Source organism: Notolepis coatsorum (genome assembly GCF_963971535.1).
Source record: "Notolepis coatsorum genome assembly, chromosome: 1".
NCBI classification, from domain to species: domain Eukaryota; kingdom Metazoa; phylum Chordata; class Actinopteri; order Aulopiformes; family Paralepididae; genus Notolepis; species Notolepis coatsorum.
In genome coordinates, this window is record NC_140165.1 from 4,601,017 (window position 1) to 4,618,055 (window position 17,039).

At 40.0% G+C, this 17,039-nt stretch overlaps 1 protein-coding gene across 1 annotated transcript in view; it reads left to right on the forward strand.

Annotated features, from left to right (window-relative positions):
* Positions 1-1,589: 1,589 nt before the first annotated feature.
* Positions 1,590-17,039, forward strand: part of rtraf (RNA transcription, translation and transport factor) — a 21,236-nt gene continuing 5,786 nt past the window's right edge. Inside the window, exons 1-3 of the mRNA XM_084327394.1 lie at positions 1,590-1,712; positions 12,490-12,614; positions 15,702-15,801. Coding sequence (XP_084183520.1) covers positions 1,652-1,712; positions 12,490-12,614; positions 15,702-15,801 — 286 coding nt within the window. The 5' untranslated portion in view covers positions 1,590-1,651. The remainder of the gene's footprint in view (positions 1,713-12,489; positions 12,615-15,701; positions 15,802-17,039) is intronic.

Genomic DNA, 17,039 nt, shown 5'->3' on the forward strand with positions numbered 1-17,039 from the left:
TGTCTGTCTGTCTGTCTGTCTGTCTGTCTGTCTGTCTGTCTGTCTGTCTGTCTGTCTGTCTGTCTGTCTGTCTGTCTGTCTGTCTGTCTGTCTGTCTGTCTGTCTGTCTGTCTATCTATATCTATCTATCTATCTATCTATCTATCTATCTATCTATCTATCTATCTATCTATCTATCTATCTATCTATCTATCTATCTATCTATCTATCTATCTATCTATTTGATTTGATTTTATTACGGATCCCCATTAGCTGGTACCATGGCAACCAGCTAGTCTTCCTGGGGTCCACACAAAAAAACATACAAAAACAATTATTGCAAAACAGAATTATTAAAAGTCAGCACTCAACATACAATACACAATGAAACTAACAATTAAGATGGCTAAAATTACATGCAAGCAAAGAAACAGAAAACAAAAAAACAAAACAAAATACAGTGTTAAATACAATTTAAGATTGTTTTTAAAATTGAATCTTTTTAAGAATTGCTTTTAGAATGCTCATCAATGTTACTAAAACATCAATTTCACCATCCATATATCTATCTATCTATCTATCTATCTATCTATCTATCTATCTATCTATCTATCTATCTATCTATCTATCTATCTATCTATCTATCTATCTATCTATCTATCTATCTATCTATCTATCTATCTATCTATCTATCTACCCTGATGTAAACAAGACGAAAGTCTTTCTCTGGTCTGCATCCCCTTAACAATTGTGTGTATTGAGCCCTACTGTATTGTACCCATTCTGCAATCTGTTAATAAAATTTTCAATCAATCAATCAAAACTCGTCTGTGTTTTCTATGCTTGGTGTTTCCTGTGGCGTGACTACTGCCCCCTTGTGGCCTTTTTCATTAGTGACGTTTTCTCATGTGATTTTACAAAATGAGAAAAAATGTACTTCCTGATTTTGTTTGACGAGCTATTGTAGTGTGATGGTTAGGCGGGTTAAGGTTATTATTTATGGCTATGATTATGGTTAGTTACAGAACGTAACGTAATGTCCCCATATTTGGCCCAATATTTGGTTCAGTTCAATTTGAATAATCTTTATTGACACAGTTATGTTCAGTATGCTATGTTGTACTTATATGTATGCCTATTCTTACATCTGCACGTCTACATTGCCCTACTTTTATTGTCTTTTATACCTATTCTTATGTCTGAAGTTTATGCAACTTTTTATTTAGTCAATTTGTGTGCTGATTTTATGCCTATGTTGATTTTTTTTTATATACTAGTTGCTGTGGTGCACTCTGGACTGAGAGTACTATGTAGATAGTTATTCATATTTATTATTGTTATATTGTAGAAATGTGTGCATAATTGAAATGTCTGTAAAGTCTCGACTACATTGATTGATTGATTGAACACTTTATTAACAGATTGCAGAATGGGTACAATACAGTACAGCTCAATACACACAATTGTTATGCAGACCAGAGAAAGACTTTCGTCTTGTTTACATCATCAGGGTCCCCCATTTTCAATTCATCATAATTCATACCCCCCCCCCCCCCCCCCCCCCCCACAGAGACACACACACCGCTGACATCTCCGCGCATGCGCAGTGTCTGCCCTCCTTGCAAGCATTAGCTAGGTAGCTGCTGCCGGTAGAAGAAGATAGAAGATCAATATGTTCAGGAGGAAGCTGACGGCTCTGGACTACCACAACCCCTCCACCTTCAACTGCAGCGGTGAGCAACAATAACAACAACAATAATAATAATAATAATAATATAATAAGTATATTGGTGATCAACATTATTATTAAACCTGCTCCACGCCGTCATCATGTTGGCTCGGGTTGTGAAGTCTCCCGCACTCGTCAGCACATTCGCTTCCGCTTTGGCGAATTTGATTTCAAAATAAAAGATTAGATAAGATAAGATATTCCTTTATAGATCCCCTTGGGGGAAATTCAGGCATCATAGCAGCATGGGGGATGGGGGGGGGGGGTACAGGTAGAAAAAACAACACAAGCTGTGTAAACAAATAAGTCAAAATTATTTACTATCTAACTAACTGAAATATACAGTATTCACAGCATCACATAAGGTGCAGTATGCATAAGGTAGTGTTATAATTTACTATCTAACTAACTGAAATGAAATATACAGTATTCACAGTATATTCACATAAGGTGCAGTATGCATAAGGTAGTGTTATTGTCCCTTTTAGCTTCCTATTAGTTCTAGATTAGATTCAAATGTATTGTCATTATATATATAATGTACAGTACAGTACAACGAAAATAAGTTTGGCATCCAACCAGAGTGCAAATGTAACAGTAAAGTTCAATAGTAATATATAATGTACATGTGATTAAACTGGGTATAGAATATATAAATTAGTACTACTGAGTAATAGTGCTAATCAGATGTGTAGTAGTATTAGTATTAGGAGTTGTAGTATTAATACGTACAGTGATACAGGTATAAAGACACTATGGTAGTAAGTCATACTGGCCAGCAGCATAACTAGTAAGGGATATGTACAGATAGATATATTATCTAGATATGTAAAAAGGATTATATGCATGTATGTACAGACAGATGTGGATATATATATATATGGTAAGAAATAATATATATATATATATATATATATATATATATATATATATATATATATATATATATATATATATATATATATATATATATACGGTACATACAGGATTATTGTTGCTGTCCACATGTCAACATTTGAATTTAATTCGATCTGATAGCTGAGCCTTTGAACTGTTATTATGTAGGACTGATAGTGTTTACAATAAGCCCCTCACTATGTCATGAGACAGGTGTGTGTTTACAATAAGCCCCTCACTATGTAATGAGACAGGTGTGTTTATAATAAGCCCCTCACTATGTAATGAGACAGGTGTGTGTTTACAATAAGCCCCTCACTATGTAATGAGACAGGTGTGTTTATAATAAGCCCCTCACTATGTAATGAGACAGGTGTGTTTATAATAAGCCCCTCACTGTAATGAGACAGGTGTGTTTATAATAAGCCCCTCACTATGTAATGAGACAGGTGTGTTTATAATAAGCCCCTCACTGTAATGAGACAGGTGTGTTTATAATAAGCCCCTCACTATGTCATGAGACAGGTGTGTTTACAATAAGCCCCTCACTATGTAATGAGACAGGTGTGTTTATAATAAGCCCCTCACTATGTAATGAGACAGGTGTGTGTTTATAATAAGCCCCTCACTATGTAATGAGACAGGTGTGTGTTTACAATAAGCCCCTCACTATGTAATGAGACAGAGGTGTGTTTATAATAAGCCCCTCACTGTGTCATGAGACAGGTGTGTTTATAATAAGCCCCTCACTATGTAATGAGACAGGTGTGTTTATAATAAGCCCCTCACTGTGTAATGAGACAGGTGTGTGTTTACAATAAGCCCCTCACTATGTAATGAGACGGGTGTGTGTTTATAATAAGCCCCTCACTGTGTAATGAGACAGGTGTGTGTTTACAATAAGCCCCTCACTATGTAATGAGACAGGTGTGTGTTTATAATAAGCCCCTCACTATGTAATGAGACAGGTGTGTGTTTATAATAAGCCCCTCACTGTGTAATGAGACAGGTGTGTGTTTACAATAAGCCCCTCACTATGTAATGAGACAGGTGTGTGTTTATAATAAGCCCCTCACTATGTAATGAGACAGGTGTGTGTTTATAATAAGCCCCTCACTGTGTAATGAGACAGGTGTGTGTTTACAATAAGCCCCTCACTGTGTAATGAGACAGGTGTGTGTTTACAATAAGCCCCTCACTATGTAATGAGACAGGACAGGTGTGTGTTTATAATAAGCCCCTCACTGTGTAATGAGACAGGTGTGTGTTTACAATAAGCCCCTCACTATGTAATGAGACAGGACAGGTGTGTGTTTATAATAAGCCCCTCACTATGTAATGAGACAGGTGTGTGTTTATAATAAGCCCCTCACTGTGTAATGAGACAGGTGTGTGTTTACAATAAGCCCCTCACTGTGTCATGAGACAGGTGTGTGTTTACAATAAGCCCCTCACTGTGTAATGACAGGTGTGTGTTTACAATAAGCCCCTCACTATGTAATGAGACAGGTGTGTGTTTATAATAAGCCCCTCACTGTGTAATGAGACAGGTGTGTGTTTATAATAAGCCCCTCACTGTGTAATGAGACAGGTGTGTGTTTATAATAAGCCCCTCACTATGTAATGAGACAGGTGTGTTTATAATAAGCCCCTCACTATGTAATGAGACAGGTGTGTTTATAATAAGCCTCTCACTATGTAATGAGACTGGTGTGTTTACAATAAGCCCCTCACTATGTAATGAGACAGGTGTGTGTTTATAATAAGCCCCTCACTATGTAATGAGACAGGTGTGTTTATAATAAGCCCCTCACTGTGTAATGAGACAGGTGTGTGTTTATAATAAGCCCCTCACTGTGTAATGAGACAGGTGTGTGTTTACAATAAGCCCCTCACTATGTAATGAGACAGGTGTGTGTTTATAATAAGCCCCTCACTATGTAATGAGACAGGTGTGTGTTTATAATAAGCCCCTCACTATGTAATGAGACAGGTGTGTGTTTATAATAAGCCCCTCACTGTGTAATGAGACAGGTGTGTGTTTACAATAAGCCCCTCACTATGTAATGAGACAGGTGTGTGTTTATAATAAGCCCCTCACTATGTAATGAGACAGGTGTGTTTATAATAAGCCCCTCACTATGTAATGAGACAGGTGTGTGTTTATAATAAGCCCCTCACTGTGTAATGAGACAGGTGTGTGTTTACAATAAGCCCCTCACTGTGTCATGAGACAGGTGTGTGTTTACAATAAGCCCCTCACTATGTAATGAGACAGGTGTGTGTTTATAATAAGCCCCTCACCATGGTAGTGATTAACAGAGGTATCCATGGGGGGCGACAGTGGCTCGCGAGGTAGAGCAGTCTGGTAATCCGGAGGTCCCCGGTTCGATTCCCGCTCCTCCCGGGCAGCGTGTCGATGTGTCCTTGAGCAAGACACTTAACCCCTAATTGCTCCCGATGAGCAGGTTGGCACCTTGCATGGTCGCCTCCGCCGTCGGTGTGTGAATGTGTGAGTGAGCGGGTAAAATGTGAGGAACAAAATTGAATGAATGAATTAATCTTTATTTGGAACAAGAATATACATATCACTGTTTGAAAAGGAGTAGGAAGAAGCCTAAGCGTATCGTGCCCTATACCCCTATCCGCCACTTCCAAGGGGAACATTAATTAATACTTAAATTATATAATGGAGAATATCCATATGGCCAATAATTCTTCATCCTTAACAATTGAAAACAACATAAAATAAATAAATAATATCAGTATCCATAATGTAGTAAAAAAAAGAAAACAACAGCTTAGAATCCAGAAGATTGACAATAGTCACCTCCCCTTTCCGGTAATTTACAAATATCATTCCTTTTATAAAAAAAATTTTATTCTGCTTTCCTTCATTTTATCTTCTAGCCCATATTCCACACAGTTACTCCATAGGATAGGATGATATGCAAATTGTAAAGCGCTTTGGATAAAAGAGATATATAAACGCAGCCATTTACCGTGTGATTGGTGCTGCTGTGTTTGTCATCGTGTATTGTAATTAAATATGAGTTTTCTGACAGCACTTTCAAGGGGATTTGATTCGTTATAGCAAGAACTGACCACAAGTCACAGCAGGTGATCACTGGGGGAGTTAAACACAGAGAGACGGTACAAGGAACCAACAAATGACATGTAGTCGGGGTTCGCACAAGGTCCTTGAAGTGCTTAACGTGCTTGATTAAAAAAATAATAATAATAAAAATAAAGTCAAGCTGGAATTCCTTGAAAACAAGGTGCTTAAAGGGTCCTTGAAATTCAAATCAACCATTCGCAATTGAACGTTCTGTTCATCCATGATAAAATTGTAACTAAAGTGTAACTAATTGTCGTAAATCGGTTTTCCGATTTCCCCCCCCCCTATAAAAAACAGCATTTAAAAGTGAATTGTATCCTTTTAGATGCCCTTTTAAAATGAAAACTAGTGCTTAGGAAAGTACTTGGAAATTCCTTGAATTTCACTTTGCAATGTCTGTGGGGAACCCTGTATATGGCTCCAACGGCCACGTTGTACCTCTTTTAGAGACGCCTAAATGACGTCAGGCTCAACTACTTTGTCTCTGGTCGCGCTTACTATGAAATCTAGACGCACCACGAATAGATGTTCAGTTATAAATCTCTTACGTCACCACCACAAATAATAACACAGGGACATGAGGGGGAACCGTGTTCATTGGTGATGTTTTTCAGGAGTTCTAAAAATATAGCCCAACTCACTTTGACTCGACGACTTTTATTTTGAAGACTGTAGACCGGAAGTGCTTAGGATTCTGCCGGTGGCTTGATTCTGCCGGCTAACGATACCGATACCGTCGGCTAAACTCTGCTACTCGCTTCATTAACATTAGCACAGTGATAATATATATAATAACGATGTGCAATATTATGAATTAAATGTCAGCGGGACACCCTGAGCAAAGCTAGCAGCGACATGAAGTCGCAACACACCACCACATAAGCTAGCTAGCCTAAGCTAAAGCTGATGATGTGTTGTTAGCTTGTAGCTCCAGTAGCTCTTCATTCAGACTCTTATCCTCCTCCATGCTGGAAGTCAAATGAACATATTATTATTATTATTATTATTATTATTATTATTATAGTCCTGCTGAATCTGTCTGTCCGTTTATCTGTGTATCTATCTGTTGTCTGTATTTATCCATCTCTCTTTTCTGTCTATGTATCAATCTATCTTATCTCTATCCCTCTCTGTCTATCTGTCTCTTCTCTCTCTCTTCTCTCTGTCTATCTGTCTCTTCTCTCTCTCTGTCTATCTGTCTCTTCTCTCTCTCCCTTTTCCCCCCATTCTCCCTGTATCTGTCTCTTCTCTCTCTGTCTATCTCTCTCTGTCTCTTCTCTCCATCTCTCTGTCTCTTCTCTCTCTCTCTATCTGTCTTCTCTCTATCTGTCTCTTCTCTCCCTCTCTCTGTCTCTTATCTCTCTCTCTCTCTGTCTGTCTTTAGCCCCTTTCTTTCACACTGCCCATTAAAGCCGGGACTAGTGCCCCATTATCCCGGCATGCCGTTCTGTTCTGTGTGAAAGGAACGAACACGGAATGGGGGGGGGGGGGGGGGCAAATTTGATGCAGCATTTTGCCGTCTTTTTGCCGGGTTAAAATAATATGCAACGCGAGACGCAAAAATTGGTCTAACTCTCTCAGTTGTCGCGTGGAAAGAACAAAGGCTGACCACATGATACCATAATAATAATAGGCTACATGTTTTACATTCTGCCTCTATTCTATCCATCTATCCGACTCGGAACACTTATACTGTCTTACTAGGTTCAGTGAGGACAACACGTATACTGTCTTACTAGGTTCAGTGGGGACAACACTTATACTGTCTTACTAGGTTCAGTGTGGACAACACGTATACTGTCTTACTAGGTTCAGTGAGGACAACACTTATACTGTCTTACTAGGTTCAGTGTGGACAACACGTATACTGTCTTACTAGGTTCAGTGAGGACAACACGTATACACTGTCTTACTAGGTTCAGTGAGGACAACACTTATACTGTCTTACTAGGTTCAGTGAGGACAACACGTATACTGTCTTACTAGGTTCAGTGAGGACAACACGTATACTGTCTTATTAGGTTCAGTGTGGACAACACGTATACTGTCTTACTAGGTTCAGTGAGGACAACACGTATACTGTCTTACTAGGTTCAGTGTGGACAACACGTATACACTGTCTTACTAGGTTCAGTGAGGACAACACGTATACTGTCTTACTAGGTTCAGTGTGGACAACACGTATACTGTCTTACTAGGTTCAGTGAGGACAACACGTATACACTGTCTTACTAGGTTCAGTGAGGACAACATGTATATACTGTCTTACTAGGTTCAGTGAGGACAACACGTATACTGTCTTACTAGGTTCAGTGAGGACAACACGTATACTGTCTTACTAGGTTCAGTGAGGACAACACGTATACACTGTCTTACTAGGTTCAGTGAGGACAACATGTATATACTGTCTTACTAGGTTCAGTGAGGACAACACGTATACTGTCTTACTAGGTTCAGTGAGGACAACACGTATACTGTCTTACTAGGTTCAGTGTGGACAACACTTATACTGTCTTACTAGGTTCAGTGGGGACAACACTTATACTGTCTTACTAGGTTCAGTGAGGACAACACTTATACTGTCTTACTAGGTTCAGTGAGGACAACACGTATACTGTCTTACTAGGTTCAGTGAGGACAACACGTATACTGTCTTACTAGGTTCAGTGAGGACAACACGTATACTGTCTTACTAGGTTCAGTGAGGACAACACTTATACTGTCTTACTAGGTTCAGTGAGGACAACACGTATACACTGTCTTACTAGGTTCAGTGAGGACAACACGTATACTGTCTTACTAGGTTCAGTGAGGACAACACGTATACTGTCTTACTAGGTTCAGTGAGGACAACACTTATACTGTCTTACTAGGTTCAGTGAGGACAACACTTATACTGTCTTACTAGGTTCAGTGAGGACAACACTTATACTGTCTTACTAGGTTCAGTGTGGACAACACGTATACTGTCTTACTAGGTTCAGTGAGGACAACACGTATACTGTCTTACTAGGTTCAGTGAGGACAACACGTATACACTGTCTTACTAGGTTCAGTGAGGACAACACGTATACTGTCTTACTAGGTTCAGTGTGGACAACACGTATACTGTCTTACTAGGTTCAGTGAGGACAACACTTATACTGTCTTACTAGGTTCAGTGAGGACAACAATACTGTCTTACTAGGTTCAGTGAGGACAACACTTATACTGTCTTACTAGGTTCAGTGAGGACAACACGTATACTGTCTTACTAGGTTCAGTGAGGACAACACGTATACTGTCTTACTAGGTTCAGTGAGGACAACACTTACACTGTCTTACTAGGTTCAGTGGGGACAACACGTATACTGTCTTACTAGGTTCAGTGAGGACAACACGTATATACTGTCTTACTAGGTTCAGTGAGGACAACACGTATACTGTCTTACTAGGTTCAGTGAGGACAACACGTATATACTGTCTTACTAGGTTCAGTGAGGACAACACGTATACTGTCTTACTAGGTTCAGTGAGGACAACACGTATACTGTCTTACTAGGTTCAGTGAGGACAACACGTATACTGTCTTACTAGGTTCAGTGTGGACAACACGTATACTGTCTTACTAGGTTCAGTGAGGACAACACGTATACACTGTCTTACTAGGTTCAGTGAGGACAACACGTATACTGTCTTACTAGGTTCAGTGAGGACAACACGTATACTGTCTTACTAGGTTCAGTGAGGACAACACTTATACTGTCTTACTAGGTTCAGTGAGGACAACACGTATACTGTCTTACTAGGTTCAGTGAGGACAACACTTATACTGTCTTACTAGGTTCAGTGAGGACAACACTTATACTGTCTTACTAGGTTCAGTGAGGACAACACGTATACTGTCTTACTAGGTTCAGTGAGGACAACACTTATACTGTCTTACTAGGTTCAGTGTGGACAACACGTATACTGTCTTACTAGGTTCAGTGAGGACAACACGTATACTGTCTTACTAGGTTCAGTGAGGACAACACGTATACACTGTCTTACTAGGTTCAGTGAGGACAACACGTATACTGTCTTACTAGGTTCAGTGTGGACAACACGTATACTGTCTTACTAGGTTCAGTGAGGACAACACGTATACTGTCTTACTAGGTTCAGTGAGGACAACACTTATACTGTCTTACTAGGTTCAGTGAGGACAACAATACTGTCTTACTAGGTTCAGTGAGGACAACACTTATACTGTCTTACTAGGTTCAGTGAGGACAACACGTATACTGTCTTACTAGGTTCAGTGAGGACAACACGTATACTGTCTTACTAGGTTCAGTGAGGACAACACTTACACTGTCTTACTAGGTTCAGTGAGGACAACACTTATACTGTCTTACTAGGTTCAGTGAGGACAACACGTATACTGTCTTACTAGGTTCAGTGAGGACAACACGTATACACTGTCTTACTAGGTTCAGTGAGGACAACACGTATACTGTCTTACTAGGTTCAGTGTGGACAACACGTATACTGTCTTACTAGGTTCAGTGAGGACAACACGTATACTGTCTTACTAGGTTCAGTGAGGACAACACTTATACTGTCTTACTAGGTTCAGTGAGGACAACAATACTGTCTTACTAGGTTCAGTGGGGACAACACTTATACTGTCTTACTAGGTTCAGTGAGGACAACACGTATACTGTCTTACTAGGTTCAGTGAGGACAACACGTATACTGTCTTACTAGGTTCAGTGAGGACAACACTTACACTGTCTTACTAGGTTCAGTGGGGACAACACGTATACTGTCTTACTAGGGGTGGGACGATACATCGATCCAGATCGATACATCGATGTAATTATCAACGATCGAATCGGATCGATGCGATGTAATAAGATCGATTCATATCGATACTCTTATTTTGAAAATCCTGTGGCGAGTCTCATAACTGATTGTGTTAAATGGGCATATGATATCATCTCATATCGATCGCAGGCACCTGAATCTAATCGTATCGTATTGTATCGTGAGAGACTTTGTGATATCGGCAAATATCGTATCGTTGTCCAAAGAATCGATATCGTATCGTATCATGATGAAACTGGTGATTCCCACCCCTATGTCTTACTAGGTTCAGTGAGGACAACACGTTTATACTGTCTTACTAGGTTCAGTGAGGACAACACGTATACTGTCTTACTAGGTTCAGTGAGGACAACACGTATATACTGTCTTACTAGGTTCAGTGAGGACAACACGTATACTGTCTTACTAGGTTCAGTGAGGACAACACGTATACTGTCTTACTAGGTTCAGTGTGGACAACACGTATACTGTCTTACTAGGTTCAGTGAGGACAACACGTATACACTGTCTTACTAGGTTCAGTGTGGACAACACGTATATACTGTCTTACTAGGTTCAGTGTGGAGTGTGGACAACACGTATACTGTCTTACTAGGTTCAGTGTGGACAACACGTATACACTGTCTTACTAGGTTCAGTGAGGACAACACGTATACTGTCTTACTAGGTTCAGTGAGGACAACACGTATACTGTCTTACTAGGTTCAGTGAGGACAACACGTATACTGTCTTACTAGGTTCAGTGTGGACAACACGTATACTGTCTTACTAGGTTCAGTGAGGACAACACGTATACACTGTCTTACTAGGTTCAGTGTGGACAACACGTATATACTGTCTTACTAGGTTCAGTGTGGAGTGTGGACAACACGTATACTGTCTTACTAGGTTCAGTGTGGACAACACGTATACTGTCTTACTAGGTTCAGTGTGGACAACACGTATACACTGTCTTACTAGGTTCAGTGAGGACAACACTTATCCTGTCTTACTAGGTTCAGTGAGGACAACACGTATACTGTCTTACTAGGTTCAGTGAGGACAACACTTACACTGTCTTACTAGGTTCAGTGAGGACAACACTTATACTGTCTTACTAGGTTCAGTGTGGACAACACGTATACTGTCTTACTAGGTTCAGTGAGGACAACACGTATACTGTCTTACTAGGTTCAGTGAGGACAACACGTATACTGTCTTACTAGGTTCAGTGAGGACAACACGTATATACTGTCTTACTAGGTTCAGTGAGGACAACACGTATATACTGTCTTACTAGGTTCAGTGGGGACAACACGTATACTGTCTTACTAGGTTCAGTGAGGACAACACGTATACTGTCTTACTAGGTTCAGTGAGGACAACACGTATACTGTCTTACTAGGTTCAGTGAGGACAACACTTATACTGTCTTACTAGGTTCAGTGAGGACAACACGTATACTGTCTTACTAGGTTCAGTGAGGACAACAATACTGTCTTACTAGGTTCAGTGTGGACAACACTTATACTGTCTTACTAGGTTCAGTGAGGACAACACTTATACTGTCTTACTAGGTTCAGTGAGGACAACACGTATACACTGTCTTACTAGGTTCAGTGGGGACAACACAAAGCCGGCAGAATGGGGGGGGGGGGGTAGAATCCATATTGTGGTATAATGCAGTTCTGTGTGAAAAGGGCTTCTCTCTCTGTGTGTGTGTCCGTGTGTCTCAGCTAAAAGCAGCAACAAGTTCCCCAGAGTAATCAAATGATATGAGTGAACCTCTCTTCTCTGCTCTCTCTCTCTCTCTCTCTCTCTCTCTCTCTCTCTCTCTCTCTCTCTCTCTCTCTCTCTCTCTCTCTCTCTCTCATCTGTGTATCTCTATCTGTCTGATTTGACGCGGTGTGTTTGATTTCCCTCCCTGTGTGTCTAGATGAGGCAGAGTTCAGGAACTGTATTGTGTGGTTGGAGGACCAGAAGATCCGACACTATAAGATAGAAGAGAGAGGAAACCTCCGCAACGTGCCCAGCTCTGATTGGCCGGCAGCCTACCAGCAGGTAAGACCACGCCCGCTTTAAGAAGACACGCATGTTGTTCCTGTGTCTCAGGACAGTTCAGTCAGTATGTTCTTCCTGTGCCCCAGGACAGTTCAGTCAGTATGTTCTTCCTGTGCCCCAGGACAGTTCAGTCAGTATGTTCTTCCTGTGCCCCAGGACAGTTCAGTCAGTATGTTCTTCCTGTGCCCCAGGACAGTTCAGTCAGTATGTTCTTCCTGTGTCCCAGGACAGTTCAGTCAGTATGTTCTTCCTGTGCCCCAGGACAGTTCAGTCAGTATGTTCTTCCTGTGCCCCAGGACAGTTCAGTCAGTATGTTCTTCCTGTGTCCCAGGACAGTTCAGTCAGTATGTTCTTCCTGTGCCCCGGGACAGTTCAGTCAGTATGTTCTTCCTGTGCCCCGGGACAGTTCAGTCAGCATGTTCTTCCTGTGCCCCAGGACAGTTCAGTCAGTATGTTCTTCCTGTGCCCCAGGACAGTTCAGTCAGTATGTTCTTCCTGTGTCCCAGGACAGTTCAGTCAGTATGTTCTTCCTGTGCCCCAGGACAGTTCAGTCAGTATGTTCTTCCTGTGCCCCAGGACAGTTCAGTCAGTATGTTCTTCCTGTGCTCCAGGACAGTTCAGTCAGTATGTTTTTCCTGTGTCTCGGGACAGTTCAGTCAGTATGTTCTTCCTGTGCCCCAGGACAGTTCAGTCAGTATGTTCTTCCTGTGCCCCAGGACAGTTCAGTCAGTATGTTCTTCCTGTGCTCCAGGACAGTTCAGTCAGTATGTTTTTCCTGTGTCTACTCTCGGGACAGTTCAGTCAGTATGTTCTTCCTGTGTCTCGGGACAGTTCAGTCGGTATGTTCTTCCTGTGCCCCAGAACAGTTCAGTCAGTATGTTCTTCCTGTGCCCCCAGGACAGTTCAGTCAGTATGTTCTCCCTGTGCCCCAGGACAGTTCAGTCAGTATGTTCTTCCTGTGCCCCAGGACAGTTCAGTCAGTATGTTCTTCCTGTGCCCCAGGACAGTTCAGTCAGTATGTTCTTCCTGTGTCTCAGGACAGTTCAGTCAGTATGTTCTTCCTGTGTCTCGGGACAGTTCAGTCAGTATGTTCTTCCTGTGCCCCAGGACAGTTCAGTCAGTATGTTCTTCCTGTGCCCCAGGACAGTTCAGTCAGTATGTTCTTCCTGTGCCCCAGGACAGTTCAGCCAGTATGTTCTTCCTGTGTCTCGGGACAGTTCAGCCAGTGTTTGCGAACACGCACCACTCTCTCCTAAAGCTGGGAATCGGAGAGAGAACCTTCCAATCAGTGATGTTACTGTGATGTCAAACCTGGAGCTGCTCCGTAGACAATGAATGGGGCTCAGACTTTATGAGGACATGATGTTTGTGTGAGCCCTTACACCCAAATTAGGTTTATATTCTATTTCTAGCATTGCTGGAAGGTCTGAACCAGCATTAAAACCTAATTTGGGTGGAAGAGAACATTTTATGGCCTCATAGAAAGAGAGCCTCATTCATTGTGATTCAACAGATGAATAAATAATAATTGTAATAAAGATACTACATTAATAATATTAATATTAAATATATATGTATTAATAATAATAACATTAAATGTATAATAATTGTAATAAAGATGTAGATTAATAATAATTATATTGAATGTATATATTCATAATTGTTATTTTAAAGATATACATTTATAATAATTATATTAAAGATTTGAATGAATAATTACTATATCAGATATACATTAATAATAAATATATTAAATATATAGGTTAATAATAATCATATTAAATATATACATGTATAATTATACTAACTAACTATATGAATGAATAATTATTATTAGGGATGCACCGAAAATTCGGCTACCGAAAATTATCGGACGGAAATTGTTAAAAAGGCTCTTTCGGCTTTCGGCCGAAAGGGTTTTAGCACCGAAAATATATGACCGAAAGTCAAATAACGTGTTGTTGTGATGACGTCATCAAAACGCGACTACAGACATACCGGATTACCGTTACCGGTAGCATGCGCAACATGTAACGTGAGCAGCTTGGCAGCTCTCCCTGCATTCTACAGCCTGTGATAACTAACTCCTCTTGGGAGTAGGGATGCCCCCCGAAACCCGGTTCTAAACTAAATTAGAAAAAAACGGAGTATTGATCAGCTCCGACGTTAACGGTACTGCTATCAGTAGTCTAGGAGCGGATTAGCTACGGAGCTAACAGTGTACCATCCATCTGCGACGCAACGGTGGCAGCAACAGTGGACACTGAGTAATGTTAACGTTATGACGAGTTCATACTACACTACACGTATGAACTCGACATAACGTTAACGTTACTCCGTTTAAATGAAGTGTTTAATTAGCAGCAATCTGTTGTTGAAAATGTATTATCGTTAAACCGGAAATGGAAATGCGAGGACAGGAAGTCGTCATCAATCGTTGTAGTCTTTTAGTCTTAACAGTCTGGAATTAATGTATGCATTCAAAAGTGCTGAATACATGTTTTATGGGCCCATAATAGTGATTATTAATATTATTTAAGTTAAGTTTAGCCATAATCATGTCTTTTGCCATAATCGGGTAGCTAAAAAAAAAAAAAATATATATATATATATATATATATATATATATATATATATATATATTTATATTAATCATTTTCGGCCTTTCGGCATTCGGTTTTCGGCCAACTGTTTCCTATTTTCGGTATCGGTTTCGGCCAAGAATTTCCCATTCGGTGCATCCCTAATTATTATATTAAATATATAAATTGATGATTGATCATAATTAAATATATTTACATTAATAATTATTATAAAATATATATTAGAAATATAATACAAATGACAAGTTCTGAATTAATAAGTATAGTAAATATATTAATCCATAATAATTATATTAAAGATTAATAATAAAAAAGAATGTATATGTAATATAATAATAATTAAATATATAAATTAATTGATTTTAATTATACAAACTATATACATTTATAACTATTATATTAAATATATAAATGAATAGTTATTATATTGAAGATATAAATTCATAATATTTATACTAAAGATAATAATTGTAATATGTCTCAGTATCTGCAGGACTTGAACTGTCCTTTCGGCGCTCAGGAGAAGCAGGGCTCTGTTGATTGGCTGCTGGGTCTGGCTGTACGATATGAATATGGAGACAATGGTAAGATGTGTGTTTGTGAGTGTGTGTGTGTGTGTATGTGTGTGCGCGCAGAGACACCCAGACACTGAGAGACACCCAGGAGAATGTTCTGAGTATATGATGGTATAGATGACACTGAGAGACACCCAGGAGAATGTTCTGAGTATATGATGGTATATAGATGACACTGAGAGACACCCAGGAGAATGTTCTGAGTATATGATGGTATATAGATGACACTGAGAGACACCCAGGAGAATGTTCTGAGTATATGATGGTATATAGATGACACTGAGAGACACCCAGGAGAATGTTCTGAGTATATGATGGTATAGATGACACTGAGAGACACCCAGGAGAATGTTCTGAGTATATGATGGTATAGATGACACTGAGAGACACCCAGGAGAATGTTCTGAGTATATGATGTTATAGATGACACTGAGAGACACCCAGGAGAATGTTCTGAGTATATGATGGTATAGATGACACTGAGAGACACCCAGGAGAATGTTCTGAGTATATGATGTTATAGATGACACTGAGAGACACCCAGGAGAATGTTCTGAGTATATGATGGTATAGATGACACTGAGACACCCAGGAGAATGTTCTGAGTATATGATGGTATATAGATGACACTGAGAGACACCCAGGAGAATGTTCTGAGTATATGATGGTATATAGATGACACTGAGAGACACCCAGGAGAATGTTCTGATGTATATGATGGTATAGATGACACTGAGAGACACCCAGGAGAATGTTCTGAGTATATGATGGTATAGATGACACTGAGAGACACCCAGGAGAATGTTCTGAGTATATGATGGTATATAGATGACACTGAGAGACACCCAGGAGAATGTTCTGAGTATATGATGGTATATAGATGACACTGAGAGACACCCAGGAGAATGTATACAGGTACATTTCGCCCTCCATAACCGAGAAAACTACTATAAAATAAAGCTCATTTGAGTATAAAAACTCAAACAAACGTTCTGTGGGTCCAGAAAATCAGTCTCTCATTCATTGTCTATGGAGCAGCTCCAGACTTTTATACCTCATGACGTCACAAGTTTGAGTATTGATTCTCTGGTTTTCTGGCTTAATCTGTTAAATGAGAAAACGTCAAACCTAGGCCAAACGGCAGGTTCATCTCATGTAATTCCCCCCCCCCCCCCCCCCCCGTGGCTAAATAACAATTCAGACCAAATCCAAACAAAAACTTGGCTAAACACATTTCCCCAGAATTA